General features: G+C 42.7%; 1 protein-coding gene across 3 annotated transcripts in view; it reads right to left on the bottom strand.

Moving 5' to 3' along the window:
* LOC135219343 (WD repeat-containing protein 91-like) overlaps nt 1–19,146 on the bottom strand; it is a 299,064-nt gene that overhangs the window by 67,697 nt on the left and 212,221 nt on the right. For all 3 annotated transcript variants that reach the window (XM_064256020.1, XM_064256021.1, XM_064256019.1), the window contains 2 exons: nt 6,351–6,472; nt 1,783–1,959 (listed from right to left, as the gene is read on the bottom strand). In XM_064256020.1, the coding sequence (XP_064112090.1) occupies nt 1,783–1,959; nt 6,351–6,472 (299 nt within the window). The remainder of the gene's footprint in view (nt 1–1,782; nt 1,960–6,350; nt 6,473–19,146) is intronic.

Genomic DNA, 19,146 nt, shown 5'->3' on the forward strand with positions numbered 1-19,146 from the left:
AGAATATCACTTACAGGCTAAAGGACAGAAGAACTCCGTTGCATGCCGGAGCTCGGAAAAAATTTGGGGCATAAGCCCTCCCCTCCTTAATCGCCTGAATAGGCTATAACCCCGGAGGTATCCGGTGAAACATGAAGGGAGGGGGAAATGGTTTAAGGTACTTAAGATAAACTTAATAGTTTTAACATAATAGATCTTAAACCTAAAAGCTCGAACGTACCGGACTAAGTCCACGTGCGTCACGGCGGAGTGGTATACTCAGTGAAACGGAGAGGTTAGAAGGACCGACTGTATGTTCCGGTCCACCCCGTGGGGTAGACTAGCAACCTTTCCGCTGGATGCCAGGTCTCCGGTGGTAAAGGAGCCCTAGTAAGGTGGGAAAGAGCAAGGGGCATACAGACTCGGGCTAGTAACGGAGCGACGGAGTAGTAATGGATGGGGGGGAAAGGCCAGTCCCCCCCCACCTTACCAACCGACCGGACCGAGAAGCCGGAGAGGTCGAGTCCAGTCTGGGTCTGTCCCGTCCCTCTAACCCTCCGCCTGGGGGTAGAGAGGGAGGCAGGCTCGGGTATGTGGAGCGAGCATGGGCAGGCCTACCCACCCCCCCGACCCTATGGAAGAGCGGGAGGGGGAAAGGTGACTGGACAGGCGTCTGGCTGCCTCGTGATCACATAGTGACCACGGGGCGATAAGAACAACAAACTAAGCCTAGAACATAACCAACTGATCAGAGAGATGCTATCGGAAAGCAACCGCGCTGAAAAGCGGTAACATAAAGGCCCAATGGGCCCATGACCTAGGCTAAGCGAGCCAGACGCCTAACTAACCTAACAATATCACATAAATAGTACAAATGAATAATAAAATGAAAGAAAGAAAACAAAATAGTAGGAGAAAAAATCCAGGCGTGTACGACTAACCCGAAGGCAAGTCTACCACTCAAAGCTAGCCGAGGGCCGATATCTAAGAGCCGTGGCTAGGGCTCTGGATGGAAGAGCCTACATAAGGTAAAAGACATGCATGCATGACAAAACCGTGTAGACCGTACCCTAAACAAAGCGGATAATAAAAATAGAGCGTACAAAAGCCAGGGGATGTTCTGGGTATGGGCGACCCAGAACGGACCCACCACGAGGCAGAACCATGCTGCCATGCTTCCGACCTAGAGATCGTATTTATACCTAAAAAACGGCAAATACGTGCTCAGGGCCGGAAAAAACCAATTAGCAATAAACACTGAGTACTTAACTTAGCTGCTGCGATGGCTGCACGCTCCATGGTAATAAAATCCAAAGGAAAGGGCACAAAAACACAGAGAAGAAAATGGCACGTGTGTATCGTGTGCGCTAACTGAAAACAGGATGGCCACCAGAGGCGCAGCAGTCGGCAGCAATGGATGGAGTAGTAGTAGTAGGTGCTGCCCACTCTGTGGGTCGGCTCTCCTCTTGGGGGATTTTGTAGTGGGAGAATTCTATTGGCATTTGGCTCGTGGTAGTGGTCTCACTCGCCATAGTGTTCATACCGACACTCTCTGGGAGGGTGAGCGAGTCAGTTATACTGACCTTTTTCTTTATTTATTTATTCTCTGGTATGTGTTAGTACATTTACCCTAGAAATAATAGATTAAAGGATATTTCGCGCAGCGACACGAGCTGAGCCCAGAAATAATTTTTAATGAAGCGTTCCTCAAAAATTACATACATTAGCCATATGTTTTTTGAAGTTCTATTCACAGGACAACTTCTAATTCATAAAAATCTTAAAATTTAATTAATACTGTACCTTTGATCTTTAAGAACTGAACAAGTATCAGGCCCAATGTCCCATACAGTTTTCTTGTCTTTTGTGTCAAAGAGTCGTAAACTGGCAGTTTTTGTGGCTAATAAAACAAAACGTTCTCCACGTGGTAACCACTCAACGGCTGTCACTGCACTTTTTACCATTAAACTACTGTGTGTCCTGTGGAATACATATCAGTTACTTCATAAAGAGATGAAGATTCTAACCAGAAAAGACGAAGATACACCAGTCTGTAAAACAAATATAAATACATACAAAGAAATAATTTAGTTGAAACCAAAAAAAGTAGTTGGAATTAAACAATCTGCAGCTGGCAACAGAAGTGATAAATAAATTATTCATCAACAAGTTATTAAAGAAATGTTACTTAGATACTAAAATAGTTTTACTATAAGATATACATGCTTGTAGATACAGTAGTACCTCGAGATACGAAAGGCTCAACTTACGAAAAATCCAAGTTACGAAAGCCAATACAAAAAGTTTTCAAGATACAAAAGGTTGTTGCTATAAAGTCTCGAGATTTTCCCGGACCACCGAGAACAATTTTAAAACTCCCGCGCTGCCAACTGAATAAACTCGCCACCATCCTCCCGCTCTCCCATTGGTTCCTGATGCTAGTCACCCCATAAGGTCCTGCTCTCCTATTGGTCAGCATCTACCCCTTGTGCTTTAAGTATTCTATTGGTAAAAGGTTGCTGTAAATTGAAAAACTTAGTATTCATGCAATACATTTAATAAAAAAAAAAAACATTATTAGGTAAAGATAGAATAAAGAAATAGAATGAATGTTATTATACTGTTTGGTAGTTTCAGTAGTTGAAGAGGAGAGAATGAAAAGTTATGGCTTACTGTGTAAAAGTGATTGCTTGGCGATCGTTCGATACTCATAAGTGCTGGATGTAAACAGACGTTTGGAAGCTTTTTTTTGTTTGTTTGTTATAGTTAATGGTTACTTAATAATTATTTGAAATGAGTACATGCAATACATTTAATAAAAAAAAATGTGAATTAGATATCATAAAATATAAAATAAATCAGACTGCCAACAAATACACATTTTTTAGAAATCTTCTTCTGTTTTATTATTACGTTACGTATACGTATTACGCATGTTTCATTATAGCTGTCATAATTCGGTATCTCCGTTAGGTAAAGATAGAATAAAGAATAGAAATGAATGGTTATTATACTGTTTGGTGGTTTCATTAGTTGAAGAGAGATACTAATGACAATTTATGGCTTACTGTGTGCTAGGAAAAATGATTGCTTGGCGCTCATTCCATACTCGTAAGACGGGTGAGATCTGAATGTAAACAATCGATTGAAAGGTTTGTTTTTTGTTTGTTTGTTTGTGTATTATAGTTAATGATTATTTAATAATTATTTGAAATGAGTACATACTGATTATTTATACATTTTATTGGCATATTCTAAGCTTTTAGCTCTTAGGTTTAGATGTCAGAATCATAGACTAGGCTAGCTGTAGCAAACCGCTAACATAGGCTAGGCTTATTGCTAAGGGACATATGCCAAAGTCCTAATATATGCAGTAAAAATGGGGTTGAACATTATATGCAGTTGAATAATACTCAAGTATGTACAGTATTTTGCCTTTTTGGAGTCATATTTCTTCCATCATAACCCAAGAACATGTGTTTTAGGCCTGGAAATATAATTTACTGGGGTGTTTTTGGAGGGCTTGGAACGGATTAGCCATTTTACATGTTAAATGTGTTCCAAGATACGAAAAACTCTTGATACGAAGGCCGTCTCGGAATGGATTAATTTCGTATCTCGAGGTACCACTGTAATAGCAAAATATAATTCTAAATAACACGTTTTAAATGCAAATAGGAAAATATAAAGAGGATACTGTATGTGATCGTTTATTTTTGTTAACAATCTGTGTATGTATTCTGAATGAGATTTAGTACTGTGTATTATATTTTGAACTCGAGTGACATCAAAGTTATTTTGCTGAGTATTGTACATATTAGCCTTTTGAATTACTGTATGATGGTTTTCACTATTTTCCTAGCATATACCCGTAAGTTTCTGCGCAGTGAGGCTGCTCAGGTACTAGATGCGTGATACCCACAATTCCATCTCCGCGAAATGGGGCCAGGGTTCAACCAATCAACACCAAGTGTACAGCCAATGAGCGACAAGGAAAATGAATGCTGCTCCTGGATTGGCTGCTGTGCAGACAACAGCCAATAGCATTTTAAATATCATTTTGTTTGGGTACTGCTCTAAGAAGGCGTCACGGCATCATAAGATTTGTTTATCTGCGGAAAGTTGGCTTGGGTAGAGCATCTTTTAAGAAAACCTGACTTTGTTACCGACATTTTGCTGTGTTTACATGAAAGTATTACAGAACTGTAATATTTGAAAATTAATAAAGCTTTTTTTCATCATAAAAATGTATTTTGTCACGAAAATATACTCATTATGTACGTATGAAAAATACACGTACATGTATGTACTGCGTGCCGCAGACAGAAAAATACGTACCCTGCTACAAATAGGTAATCATTGTCTTACGTACTAGATATGGTCTGCATACTTTTATTATCATCATAAAACAATTTATGTACATACATATCATATTTAGAAATCATCTTAAAACATTTCATAAAAATGTATTTTGTTACGAAAATATACTCATTATGTACGTATGAAAAATACATGTACATGTACGTACTGCGTGCCGCAGACAGAAAAATACGTACCCTGCTACAAATAGGTAATCATTGTCTTACGTACTTTAGATATGGTCTGCATATTTTTATTATCATCCTAAAACAATTTATGTACATACATATCATATTTAGAAATCATCTTAAAACATTTCATAAAATGTACAGCCTGCACAATGCATACCCAATTGACCCAATACGTATGTATGTAAGTTCAATGGCAGTGTTGTTAAACTAATGCGTTTCACGCTTGATCTGGAGTTTTCAGATTTAATCTAGCACCATTGTTTTGCGCGGTCGTGCAATCCTAGAGATTTTTATGATTATCTAGCATGAAATTTGGCATGTTATCGAAGGTAATGGAAAAATTATTAATATATTAACACAGTGGTGCTTAAAAATCTGTCCTGATGCCAATTTTACAAAAACAACAACTGTCACGTGTGTGACACATCTTTGAATGTCTTTGAGACAAACCCTGAGGCTATAATTATAAGATTATAGGAGTTGTTTTTCATTTCAGGTACTGCGCTTAATCTCCTTCCTACATCCGCCCTGCCCTTGATCTCTCTCTCTCTTCTACATCTTATAGTTATCCAAGCGAGAGTTTTTTTTTTTTATGGGCTGACATAGGCCCTCCAATTGCCTTTTCGTCTGTAAAATATTTATTTTGTATACAATTGCCTTTTCTTGGCTGTGAAGTTGATGTCTATCCATGGCTGTGAGATGACCAGGAATGACATGTAAGTCAGTGTCAAAGTAACTCTACACTTCAGTCAGACCAAAACTTTGTTGCCATATTGTATTCAAGCAATATTCCGTTATTGTTCCCTATCTATTATTTTGTCAGAGAGAGAGAGAGAGAGAGAGAGAGAGAGAGAGAGAGAGAGAGAGAGAGAGAGAGAGAGAGAGAGAGAGAGAGAGAGAGAGAGAGAGATGGCTGTATACGATTGTTTATTTTCTCAATCGCCAAACTCACTCTGTTATGCTTTATTTCAGATTACTTTGCTCACCAATTTATACCTACGATATTTTGATTAAATTCACTATATTAAGATTTTTAAGGAATGTCTAATAAACAGAATAACCATATCATTATGAAATGTCCATGTACGAATAGTAAACACATAAAAATTCGCATCCGTGAATAGCCGGAGGTGACTGCGAATAATTATGTATATGTTCCACAGAGAACCCCGCGAATGGGCGAGTCCTTCCGCGAATAATTTCTAGATAGGTTCCAAAGAAAAATCCGCGAATCAGTGAGTCCGCGAATCCAGAGAACGTGAATACGGGGGGCCCACTGTACAGGCATACCAGGGATAGGGGTCTACATAAGAGACAGGTTGACTTTTACTTCAATAACTGAACTTTAAGTGAAGTAACACTAGAGTCCATATAAGAGGTCATAAAATTTTTCTTAAACTACTTAGGGATTACATAACTTTGATCAGAGAATTGAAGGCAATCATAAAAACCATCTGATAAATAATTGTTTTGCAAAATGTTATCAACATGAAATTCAGTATAGGTAAGTAGTATTTACATATAATCACCTGTCTATAAAATAAGAGGACAGTCATTTTATCATTGTAACTCTCCAATTTTTATCAATACAGTACTTAATTTGCTGAGTTTCTGTATGGTACTATATACAGGATATTGAAGAAAAAGTGAAATCAGCAGTCTGATCACTTACTGGTAAGCTGATAATTTAAATAACACTGAATAAGAACAGTCTTATACAAAATATAATTAACAGTTAACTAAAAATTCAATAATATTACACAAAAAATAAGAGCAGTCCTACACAAACTAAAGAAGAACTATACAAATTCTGAGACATACTTAGGTGAAGGAGAAGGCGACCATAACTTCACAACTCCATCAGTATCAGCAGAAGCAACTAAAGTTCCAGACGGATTAAATACAGCATGTGTAACAACTGATCGGTGTTCTGTGTATTCATCCTGTATCAAACAAAAGATGAAAAAATATTACTGTAATAAAATTCTTGTTTTGAATATCTACACTTTACCAATCAAAATATGTAAAGTAATCAATACCTGTCAGTTTTATTCTCAACATAATGCATTACCAAGCCCAGATGGCTTAAATTTGGGGGAAACATAATATCTACATGATGCAGCCCCTGAGCTTTTGAAAACTTTACCTAAAGCATAACCTTGTTGACCATCATGTGTCATGACTTTCACCATGTCATTTTGCAAATAAAAATACAGTGTACCTCAGACTTTGAACTTAATCTGTTCCAGAAGGGTGTTCGAAATACGATATGTTTGAAATCTGAAACAAATATCCCCATAAGAAATACTATAGGGAATCTGGATAATTTGCTCCAGCCAACCCCAAAAGACCCCCTTGTTAAATGTTTTTCTGGACTGTCACAATGACTGCAGGAAGACTGAGGGCTAGAAGCTAAATCCCTAGTCCTCTTACACAGCACAGGGGAATGGGACACATCCCTTGCGCTATCTGAAAAGCGCCACTGATGTCGGGGCGAAAACTCATCTGAGCTTCAATCGAGAACTGTGAGCGTCCAACGAAATGTCTTTCTGATGGCATTTAGCTGCAACTTGGGCTTTAGCAACAGGTTCAGCAGGGGGGGTTGACGACCCGTTAGCAGACCCCACCAACCTCCCTTAGGCTACCAGTTTGACTCTTCCCAGGTGCTGGGGAGTGTATCATTGACCTTGGCCTAGGAGAATCGGCTGGCTGGGAAGCCACCTCCTCACACACTGCACTTGCACAAGGCGCCACAGGGTGCTCCACCTACACATCGCCTACACTAGGAGCTACCGTACGCTCCAAAGCACTCCTATTATCCATTAAGACCTTTACAGAAGAAGCTAACTGAGAGAGAGATTCAGCAATGGATTCGAATCTCTTATCAATATTCTCGATACTGGCAATGGTGTTGGATTCGGAATTAAGGCATTGACAGGTTCAACAACATTGACATCATTATCAATATCATCCTAATGAGACTCCTGGCTAACTAAAGCTTTGCTAATCCATCTAGCTGTTGCCTTTCTTTCTCTGTCCCTTTCCTGTTTATGTAAATGTGATTTCAAGGTCTTTCATTTATGCAAGTCCCAATCTTGACATTCACCACATCTTAAGTCTACTGAACACACTTGTCCCCTACAACCTGTGCAAATGGTGTGTGAATCTTAAGATTCCTTAGTCAGATGAATATTGAAGCCCTTGCTGCAATATCTAATGCTAGAACTACTAGAGCCCAACATATTAAGGTTAAGTCCAAAATCGTTGTTATATGTTTTGGTAAATCACAACCGTCAAAAAATAAGTCAAAATCAGTCAAATGAGCCTCTATTTAAATTGTGCTGAAAGGCAATACAAAAACAGTGCGCTGCACCAAACAATGAGAAAACAATATGGATAGATACGAAATTTCCAAAATTCAGTCTGGAGGTAACAGTTGATCCACAACCATCAGTAGGCAAAATCAAATGAACCCATGTTTGTTAGTTGTTCCTCTCTAGCCCCAAAAGTTGGAGGGAGGGGAGCTTGTCGCCTAGCCACTAGAAATAATCTAACTTGTGAATTTTCTAAACTCTAGTTGCCGATTGTAGACACTTTTAGCTGTATATTGGGCAAGTTACTTAATTAAAAACAGGTATTAATTTAATATCATATAATACCAGCATTAAGGCAATGGAATATAGAAAGGAGAAGACCTTAAAGATAAAACCATGAGTAAACCACCAATTACAATTTAACAGCAACAATATATAAACCAGAAAAGCAGATATAACTGCAAAATAACTCTAACCCATTTTAATGTGCATTCAATTGATACACTTTCCTAGTTTTTGGGTCTAAGATTTTTTATACTATTTCTCAAAATACATATAAAAGTAGAAATCAAAAGTGACCAGCTACGTGGTGAGTACAAAAATAAAATAATAGCTGTTCATATGTGGAACAAACCTTTGGTCTTGACAATAGGATATTTTCCAAGCACCAGCTGGTAACCGGTTAAACACAATCAAAGATTGTAAGCACGGAATCTATGAGATCTGGCAACTCCTATGTGTACAAGGTGATAGCTGGTCAGAGACCAAGCACTACCTCATGACGTCTTTAGTCTTTTCTTAACCGCCTTGGAGAGTAAGACGCTATCGCTTTGCTCTCCTTCCAAGCCAGTTGATTTGTGCTCATTTTTTTTTTCTTTTAGAGTGCTTGTGCGTGTATTTTTGGATATGGATTCTATCGTGTCTCCATGGCCTCATCAACGCATGTGCCTGGGAATTCATAGATTTCCCTGCTCGAGGTTTTAGCTTGTTACCACAGACCCACTTACGACGTGCAGTAGGTGCCGTGCTAATTTTTGAACGATAACTGATCCTTGTCAGGAATGTTGTGCTTGGCCTAAGTCACAGTGGAGAGTGTTTTATAAGAGGAGGGAACATTGTAGAGTTTCTACTCTTTCCTCTTAAAAGGGTTTTTCTTCTCCTCAGGTGGATGATTCGGCTTCTCCCTCTCCAGCGATCCCCCTCCCTGTGACAAGTGCGAATGTGCCCCTGTCTCCTTCCTTTTCTTCTATTGATCCTTTGATGGGAGTATCGGGAGTTCCACAGGATAACGTTATGTGTAATGTAGCCCCCTGTTCCTTGGGTTCTCACTTTATAACCGAGAGGGAGGAGGCTACACCATCTAATGCCTTGTTTTCAGATTCGGAGTCATCCAAGATGGCGGTTGTGTGGGCATCGCTGGGGCAACAGGGTTCACCTTCCTTGGATGGACTGCTGTCGCATTTCTTAGAGGCGTGTAACCCACCCTTGGCCACCATAGCTGTCCTTCCTCCCCCTGGACTCCTCTATATTGGATCTCGCGTGCTGCCACCTTGCAGAGCCCCATCGTCATCCCTGGGTCACATCATATCGCTCCGCCGCTGAGGCCATCGTCCAGCTTCGGTCTTAGAAGTGCTGTGATGTCACTTCCAGCATCCTCTCAGCCTATGACGTCAGATGCAGTGGCCGTTCATCCCCCTGCTATGATGTCACCTCTCCCTGTTATTACGTCATCGCCTGCTCTCACTGAGCCGTCCGAGGCATTGGTTCAAGCGGTCTACAAGAGCCTGGACTCTGTTTTGTGAAAGAGGATTTCTGGTGGGTCTACAAAGAAGAAGAGATCATGTAGAGAGAGAAGTTTCTCTCCTTGTCCTATACCTACTCTATCCCCCTCTCCCTGTCATGTCAGATGTTGGATGAAAAAGGACTTTGTGGTGTCATCATCTTCGAGTGAAAGGAGTGCATCGCCTTTTTCCCTACGTGACCGTATCTTTCCCACTTGTTCACGTCCGTGCTAATGAGAGAAATGTTTCTCCGCATGTACCACAAGGTCGTGTTGTATCTTCACACGTTCACGTTCATGAGGTTGGCTGTGGAGATAGTGGGAAGAAGGCATTCTCCTCTGTGATACATGCCTGTGTATCACCTGTATATCATGAGAATTATGTATCTTCATCTTCCTTTTACGGCCATGTTTCTCCCTCTCATGTACGTGTTTGGGATGGTGTGAGTGTGGGGAGCATTAAGAGTGTGGCGACATCTGTTTGTGAGAGTGATTCATCATTGCAAGTATGTGTTGGCGAGGGTGGGAGCGATGCCCCCTCGTCTGTTCCTGTACCAGTTCGTCAGTGCATGGACGATAAAGCGCCAATTAAATGGTTGAAGGCAGAAACTGTGAAGGTTGCTCAGGCATCGCCTAAGGATTCTGCGATCAGCAAGACTGTGGCTGAGGTCGAAGACGCGAGGCTTCATTAGTCAGTGGACGTGCTTCTCTTTCTCCTTGAAGAGACCTTAACCTTAGAAGTCCACCTCCTTCAGTTAGCTCTTGTCAGTGACGTTCCTCGTCTCGGGATTGTGCCCGGTTGACTAGACAACGTTGTGTACTCGAATCGTCACATGATCATGTACATATGTGCTTCCTCCCATGACCATGTACATGTTTCACCAGATGTACGGTTACGTGATCATGTACGGGGTGCTTCTCATGAACCAGTACACTGTTCAAGATGGGATCGCGTACAAGTGTCGCTGTGAGATGAGTTCTGAGTCTTCAATCTCGGTATCTTCCGGTTTTAGATCTTACATGCCAACCAATGTTGTCAAGAATGTTGGGCTTTCTGGGAAAGCTTCTGCAGCAGTTTTACGGGAGGAGGATACTGCAAAAACTTCTTCTTTACGTCATCAGTCACCTGTGCCGGAGTAAGAGGAGGGAGATAACCAAGAGTTTATGTCCTCATTAGCAGAGGTTGTTGATTTCATTCCTGATCTCAACAATCTCAAAGGTAGGGCACAAACTCAATCTTCTATGACCCCAACGGGTAGAGAGGCCAGACTGGGTGCTAAATTGGACTCTAGAACTTCTTTTGAGCTCCCCTTGTCGGGTCACGCTCAGTCCATCCTACAACGCGTGAACGCTTTGGTGTTAAGACTGAGATGGATCTCTGTTTTAGTAGGTCATCTGAGCTTCTTTTCCCTCCTCTTTTGCAGCATAGGAAGTACTATTCCACTAGTACAGTTCAATTGATGCCATGTCACCTTAACCAGGATGTGATATGGCTAAAACCTGGTCTGACTGGAACAGGTTAGAGCTGAAGGCCCTGCCTTTTCATCTCAAGAGTTCTTGGCTATGGAGACTACTGCGGCTTCAATCTTCCAGGCAGTCTCCTGGCTGGACTTATGGTCCACCGCAATAGCCAAGATTGCTTCAGATAGGACTGAGGGAGGTTTAGTGAGTCCTTCCTCTCTCAATAGACTGTTGCAGTCCAGAGCTAAAGCCATTTCTTATCTGACACACCTTCGCTCCAACCTGTGGGCCAATCACCTCCTGGCTAGGAGAGATGCAGCACTGTCCAAGGTGGCAAATTTGTTGGACACTTGAGTCTTTGTTGTCTCTCAGAAATGGGGATCTGCTGAAGTCTCAGTTCCTGTTTCCAAGGACTGAATTGGATGATGCTATCGATAGGCAGCGAGCAGGTACAAAAGACAGGTTGGTACATCAATCAGTATCGAAGTCAGAGGCATGTTCAAGATGTTACCCTCCTTCCCCTCCTCAACAACAGGTGAGAAGACCCTCACCTTTGAAATCTCCGAAAACTTCTGCTTCTGGGAGGGTTTCCAAATCTCCCTAACAGGCCAAGTCAAAGAAACAACAACACCCCTACAAGCCTGGTAGGGGCACTAGGGGAAGGGGCAGACGGGGTTGTCGATAGAACAGGCGCCTCTCGCTCTCTGTTGCTTACGAGTAGGATGCCTGATGGGACAGTGGGTCAAGTGGCAAGAGCATGGAGCGGACAAATGGGTAGTAGACGTTCTACGGGTGGGATATCTACTACCATTCAACTTCTTTTTCCCCCTCTCGGACAAACTCCTTTTCAATTGGACTTACGCCCATGACTCTCAGAAGTTCATGGCTCTTTGGGAGGAAGTGTTGAAAATGCTGAACATGGGTGCAAGAGAAGAATTAAAGCCTCAGTCTCCGGGTTTTATAGTTGGGTTTTTCTGGTGCCTTAAGCAACAGGTGACTGAAGACCAGTAATCGACCTATCCACCTTGAATCATTTTGTCAGGAAGACAAGGTTCAAATTGGAGACGGTTTATTAGCAGCAATAAGGGACAACTTCTTGCTGTCAATAGACTTAAAGGATGAGTACTTCCAGATCCCTATTCACCCTTCGTCTAGAAAGTTTACTTCACTCTGGAAGAGCAGAGCTTTCAGTTCAAGGTCCTGTGCTTTGGGTTGACCACGTCCCCTCAGGTGTTCACAAGGGTCTTTACCCTCATATCGAGATGGGCTCATGCTCAAGGGATTTGCCTGTTAAGGTAGTACCTTGATGACTGGCTGGTATTAGCAAGCTCCAGGGAGAAACTGCTTCAGGACAGAGATCATCTTCTTCAATTTTGTCAGGAACTGGGTGTAATGATCAACCTAGAGAAGTTGAACCTGGTTCCCAGCCAGAAAGCTCTTTACCTAGGCATGGTTATAGATACAGCAGTGTCGAGGGTTTTTCCACTGTACCAGAGGTTAGACAAGTTGTGGTTAGTAGCACGGAAGTTCTTGTCTCAACCCAAATAGACAGCACACCAGTGGCAGGTCCTCCTGGGGATTTTGTCCTCACTGGAGAAGCTGGTCCCTCACAAGTGTCTTCATCTCTGGTCTCTGCAATGGAGACTGAAGGAGTTCTGGTCGCCGACGGGAGATTCTCCTCCAATCTACAGAGATTTCCTTTGTCCGAGGAAGTGAGGCAAGACCTCCATTGGTGGTTAGACAACCGGAATATCTTGGTGGGAATTCCTCTATGTTCTCCCCCTCCGGACTTCCTTCTGTTTTCAGATACCTCCATCTCGGGTTGGGGAGCTCATCTGGGAGACCTCCTTACGTCAGGTGTTTGAAGTGTTGAAGACAAGCTTCTTCACATCAATATTTTGGAGCTGGAGGTTATGGCTTATGTGAACAAACAGGGGGGACTGGTGTCTCATCTCCTGTATTCCTTGACAGTGGCATTACATCAATGGGCAATCAAAAACTGGGTGGACCTCGGAACCAGATTCTGGGCATGGAATGGTCTTTGCATCAGGTTGTGGTGGACAGGCTTTTTCGGGTTTGGGGGAGGCCTATGCTAGACCTTCTCAACTCGATTCAACAAAAAACTGGAAGTTTACTATTCGATGGTCCTGGATCCTCTTGTTCTAGCAGAGGACGCCTTCCAACACCTTTACGACAATATAGAGGTTTACGCCTTCCCTTCATTTTGCTTGATCCGTCAAGTTCTGAACAGGGTAATGAGTTCTCGAAATCTCGGATGACCTTGGTGGCTCCTCTGTGGCCTCAAGCAGTGTGGTTCCCGGACCTTCTGTCTCTTCTGGCAGAGGTTCCAAGAGAGATTCATCCGTGGCGACAACTTCTTTGTCAACCTCATGTCAAAATATTTCACCAGTTGGTAGAATCCCTGTCTCTTCATGGATGGAGACTATCAAGTATCTCCTCCGAGAGGGGGGGATTTTCTCAGGAGGCAGTGGGACATATGTCCAGTTACCTCAGAAAATCCTCCTCAGCAGTTTACCAAGGGAAATGGGCAGTCTACTGTGACTGGTTTTGTTAACGGGGTTGCTCTCCACTCAAAACCTCTATTCAGCGGATAGCAGAGTTTTTTTTATCTTCCTCAGAGATGAGAATGGTCTTTCTCTTCTGCTGTCAGAAGCTACAGAGCAGCAGTAGGGTTGGTGTTAAGCCTGAAAGTGGTAGACATCTCTTCATCTTGGGCGATTTCTTTGTTGTTCAGGGGTTTTGAACAAACCTGTTCTCCAAGGGAACTCAAGCCTCCTGCATGGTAAATTTTGCTTATCCTGAGAAACCTCACTCGAGCTCCATTCGAGCCATTGCGTCATTTGTCTGACAGAGATCTAACACTAAAGACAGTTTTCCTGTTGGCATTGGCTTCTTCGAAGAAAGTGGGGAGCTTCATGGCCTACGTTATGATGTGAAACATACCAGGGGTTGGGGGTTGGTGACCTTCGAGTTTGGCCTGGAATTGCCAAGACCCAAAATCCCTCGGTACGTGACGACAGATTTGCCTCCTTTTCAATTCCGTCATTGAATGACTTTGTGGACAATGACCCACAGGAGCTCTTATTTTGCCCAATCCTTAAAAGGACACGTCATCTGTGACCAAGATGTTGAAGACTTTCTGTCAGCATTGGTTGTTCTAGGAAAGAGGTTTCCAAGAACATTGTTTCATTCTGGATACGTGAGGTGATTAAGCAGGCTCATTCCTCACCTGATGGTTCTCTCACTGAGTCTGTGTGGGCTAGAGCACATGATGTCAGAAAAATTTTGCTGTTCTTAGAATTCTGAGAGCTGGTTCCTGGTTGTGTCAGTCCACGTTCACTTCCTTTTACCTGAAAGATGTTGCTCACAGATCTTTAGACACACTTTCCATAGGTCTTGTGGTGGCTGCCCAACAAGTTGTGTAATTGACCCATTACCCCTACCAGGGTATTTTGTACCTTACCTGTGATAATTCTGTAGGAGAGAGAATGAGTGAGTTGGCTGGTCTCTTTCTTTCTCTTTTTTCCTTTTCTCCTTCCTATGGGCAGGTTGAGGAATAGACACTTCATATGCTGGACTGGTCTGATACAGGTGAGTAAGGTAGCCATACTGAAAATTTGTGTGTTTTATGATCTTGGAAATATCAAACCTTCTACAGGTGGTCCCAGTTCTCGGCTGCTTCGCTCTATGGCACTTCGGTTTTATGGCGGTTCATAAAAATATTCATTAAAAAATAAGGTTTCTTATGGCACCACATTTGGTTATCGGCGCCATAAGCCACCCGTCTGCTATGGCCCGCCATAAGCCGCTATGGTGCGCCGTAGCGATTATCAGGGGCACCATAAAGCAAAAATTGATATTGAGAGAAGCATGAAAGTCTAAGGGAGTAAAACATACTTATGGCGCTCTTATGGCGCTGAAAAGGGATTTTGACGTAAGGAAAAATCTATTTCTGGGCGATTGGCTCGTGTCGCCAGCGAAATATCCTTTAATCTATTATTTCTAGGGTAAATGTACTAACACATACCAGAGAATAAATAAATAAAGAAAAAGGTCAGTATAACTGACTCGCTCACTCTCCCAGAGAGTGTCGGTATGAACACTATGGCGAGTGAGACCACTACCACGAGCCAAATGCCAATAGAATTCTCCCACTACAAAATCCCCCAAGAGGAGAGCCGACCCACAGAGTGGGCAGCACCTACTACTACTACTCCATCCCATGCTGCCGACTGCTGCGCCTCTGGTGGCCATCCTGAAGTTAGCAGACAATCTTGGCGATGGGATGGGTAGGGCGGGATTTCGCTGGCGACACGAGCCATCGCCCAGAAATAGATTTTTCCTTACGTCAAAATCGCTTTTCTGGGCTCCTGCTCGTGTCGCTGCGCGAAATCGTACCAGAGAAATAGCACAAGATTGTAAAGAAATTTAACAAAATATAAAAAGGTCTCAAATAAAAGATAAAATAAAAATAAATCAATATAATTGCTAATAAAGATACATATACACAGTGATACAAAATAGAAATATTGCTTAATTACACTTAATTCTAATAATATTTCTTAACTTAAGGTAATATACATATATACAGGAGAAATATATCATATATGTACAAAAATGGTATCTGTGTAAAGCTATGTATCAAAAACATTCTAAAGCAATTAACATAAAAGTTGAACAAAACAAACTCAACAATAATATATAAAGGAATGTATATGACTTAATATACAAAACCCGTAATCATTACAATAAGATGTATCTCCTAGCATAAAAATAAGGAGATGACATCCACGAGATCAATAACCATCATCAAATGTGAGTGTCCCTAGCAAAAAAAAATAAGGGACACCCACTACATCATCATAAAAGCAGCTAAGACACAAGGTGACCGTAAATGAACAAGGCAGGAATAGACGAACTGTTGGGTGAGGCAGGTAGAAAGGAGGACTGGATCTTCTACTAAGGATTAGTCAGAGTCAGGGGAAACTATGTTCCCCGCTGCAACTGCTGAAAATTTCAGAGCTTCCAAGGACTTTAAGTAATGACGTTTGAACACTGTCGGCGATTTCCATCCAGTAATACTTTTTCAACTCATCGAAGTTCATATGTTGGAAATAGTTAATTGAGGTGGTCTCTACTGCCCTGACATCATGTGCTTTTGGGAAAGAGTCAGGATTGGCTTGTTTAATGAAGTACAGGATTTGTTGCCTGATGCCTTTAATAGATAAAGTGCCACCTTTTTCTCTCTTAAAGAGAGGACCCGATGAGGATGAGGAGGTCCTAGATAGAAAGGCTCGTAAGGCTGAAACTGGGCAAAGAGATACATCTTGTGGAAGGGGTAGTACCTTCCATGGTTCCCACCTCATCAAAGGATCTTCATTCTTAGCTATAAAGCTACGTTCCGGAGAAAGTAGCACTTCCCCTGTGGGAAGGAACTGAATATGATCCGGATCCCTGGATAAAGCCGACAGTTCTGAAATTCTAGCTCCTGAGGCCAAGCTTAATAAAAATAGGGTTTTTCTTAAGAGCATTATAAACGAGCATGTGTCATTATTGGTTTCTGAAGCCAGCTTTAGAACATCGTTTAAGAACCATGATACTGACGTAGGCCTTACAGAAGGTCTAAGTCTAGCACGACGCCTTAGGAATAGACGAGAAGTAGGAATCTGTCAAGTCTATGTTGAACCCAAATTGAAAAATCTTTTTCAGGCTGACTTGTTTGTCGTAATTGTGCTAGCTGCTAAGCCTTTTTCAAATAAGGATCTGAAAAAGGATATAGCTGAATTGATTGTCATGATCCTAATATCTGATTCTTTCAGGAAGGTTGCTAACTTTTTGACAGCAGCATCATACTGTCTCAAAGTTGAATCTCTTTTATCGGATTCCAAGAAGAGAATATTCTGAGGGTCAATATTCGCATCCCTTTTCGCTGCAAACTTCATGAAATCCATAAAGTTAGGGTTTTGAGAATCCCTGAGGAAGCGAACACAGTCTCGTTTGTACTGACTGGGAGAGCCTGGGATTGGGGATCCGAAGAGGGCGAAGACCCAGTTCCAGAATGAGAGGGTACCAGTTGCTCTTCGGCCAGCCTCCTGGGGCTACTAGAGCCACTTGACCCTTGAATGTCCTGAGTTTGTTTAACACTTTCATGAGAAGATTCACTGGAGGAAAGACATAAATCTTCTCCCAGTTGTTCCAGTTTAGAGCCAGGGCGTCCGTGGCATAGGCCAGAGGGTCCAGGTTGGGGGCCACATAACACGGGAGTTTGTGGTTCGCTTGAGATGCGAAGAGATCCACCTGTAGACCTGGAACTCTCTGAAGAATCCATTGGAACGAACTGTTGTCCAGTGACCATTCCGACTCTAGAGGTACTGATCGGGATAGAGCATCCGCTATGACGTTTCTCACTCCAGCTATATGAGTGGAGGAGAGATGCCAACTGAACTTGTCCGCCAGGGAGAAGATGGCTACCATGACATGATTTAGATGACGTGACTTGGAGCCTCCTCTGTTTACAACAATGTATACCACTGCGCTGTCCAGGACTAGCTTTATGTGGGAGTACTTTGGCGGACGTAACCTTTTAGAGTCAAGAACACTGCCATTGCCTCCATACGTTTTATATGGAACTGACGGAACTGAGGTGACCACGTTCCTTGAACCTTCTTGAACTGGGAATATCCTCCCCAACCGCTTAATGAGCGTCTGTGTGGATGGTGAACCTGGCGGAGGAAACTGAAGGGGCACTGACACCGACAAGTTCTTGACTTTCGCCCACGGCCGGAGTCGATTCTTTAGAATCAGAGGGACTGAGGATAATTTGTCCCTGGACCTGACATTTGCTCGTGAGCGCCAGATTCTGGTTAGGTCTTTCAGTTTGGCTTTCATTAGGATGTTCGTCACTGATGCAAACTGGAGAGAACCCAGATCCTTTCCTGAGATCTCTTGATGCCAGTTGTGACTCAGAAATTGTTTGACTGACTTCGCTATTTCCTTTCTTTTGGATGATGGAATCGACAGAGTATGGGAGGATAGATTCCATTGAATGCCTAGCCACTGAAAGTTTGACTCTGGAGTGAGTCTTGACTTGGTCCTGTTTATCTTGAAGCCTAGATATTCCAGGAACTGAATCACTTTCAGTGTTGCTCTGTTGCATTCCTCGACTGTTGAAGCCCAGATCAACCAATCGTCGAGATACGCTACTACCATAATCCCTTGCGATCTGAGTTGTTGAACTACTACTTCCGCCAGCTTCGTAAACACCCTGGGTGCTACGTTGAGCCCGAAAGGAACTACCTTGAAGGAGAATGTCTGGTCTCCTATCTTGAAGCCCAGATACGGACGGAAGTGTCTGCAATAGGGATATGATAGTAAGCGTCTGTAAGATCGATAGAGGTGGTGACGGCCCCACGGGAAGTAAGGTCCGTACCTGCGAGATCGTGAGCATCTTGAACTTGTCGCAGCGAATGGCTAAGTTTAAGCGGGACAAGTCTAAGATTACCCTTCTTTTTTGTGAGCCTTTCTTTGGCACGCTGAACAAGCGTCCTTGAAATTTTAACCTTTTGACTCTCGCTATAGCTCCTTTCTGAAGGAGATCCTCCGCATACTCCGTCATTCCTTGGAAGGAAGTTGGCGGAAAGGTCTGGATGGGGGGGTGGGTTCGTTAACCAGCTCCAACCCAGGCCTTTTGACACAATGCTCTGAGCCCACTTGCTGAAGTTCCACCGGTGGCGAAAGTGAAACAGCCTCCTCCTACCTGAAATTCCTCATTGGTTCTGGTAGCCTCCCCCTCCTCCTGGCTCCCTGAAATGTTTTCCCCTATTAAAGGGACCTCCCGATCCTCTCCCACGAAAGGGTTCGCTTACCTCTGCTCCTTACCCGAGAGGTCATACTTCTGTGAAGCTTGACTCTCGAAGGCTTGGTTGTAAGCTGGAGAGAGGGCGTAAGAGGTGGAGGGCTGAGGCTGAGGGGAGATAACAAAATCAATGGCTGTGATTGAGCCTTTGAAGTGGAAGGTTTGGGCTGTTTTGCACTAAGGGAA

Source organism: Macrobrachium nipponense, chromosome 1, assembly GCF_015104395.2.
Source record: "Macrobrachium nipponense isolate FS-2020 chromosome 1, ASM1510439v2, whole genome shotgun sequence".
In the NCBI taxonomy this organism is placed as follows: Eukaryota; Metazoa; Arthropoda; class Malacostraca; order Decapoda; family Palaemonidae; genus Macrobrachium; species Macrobrachium nipponense.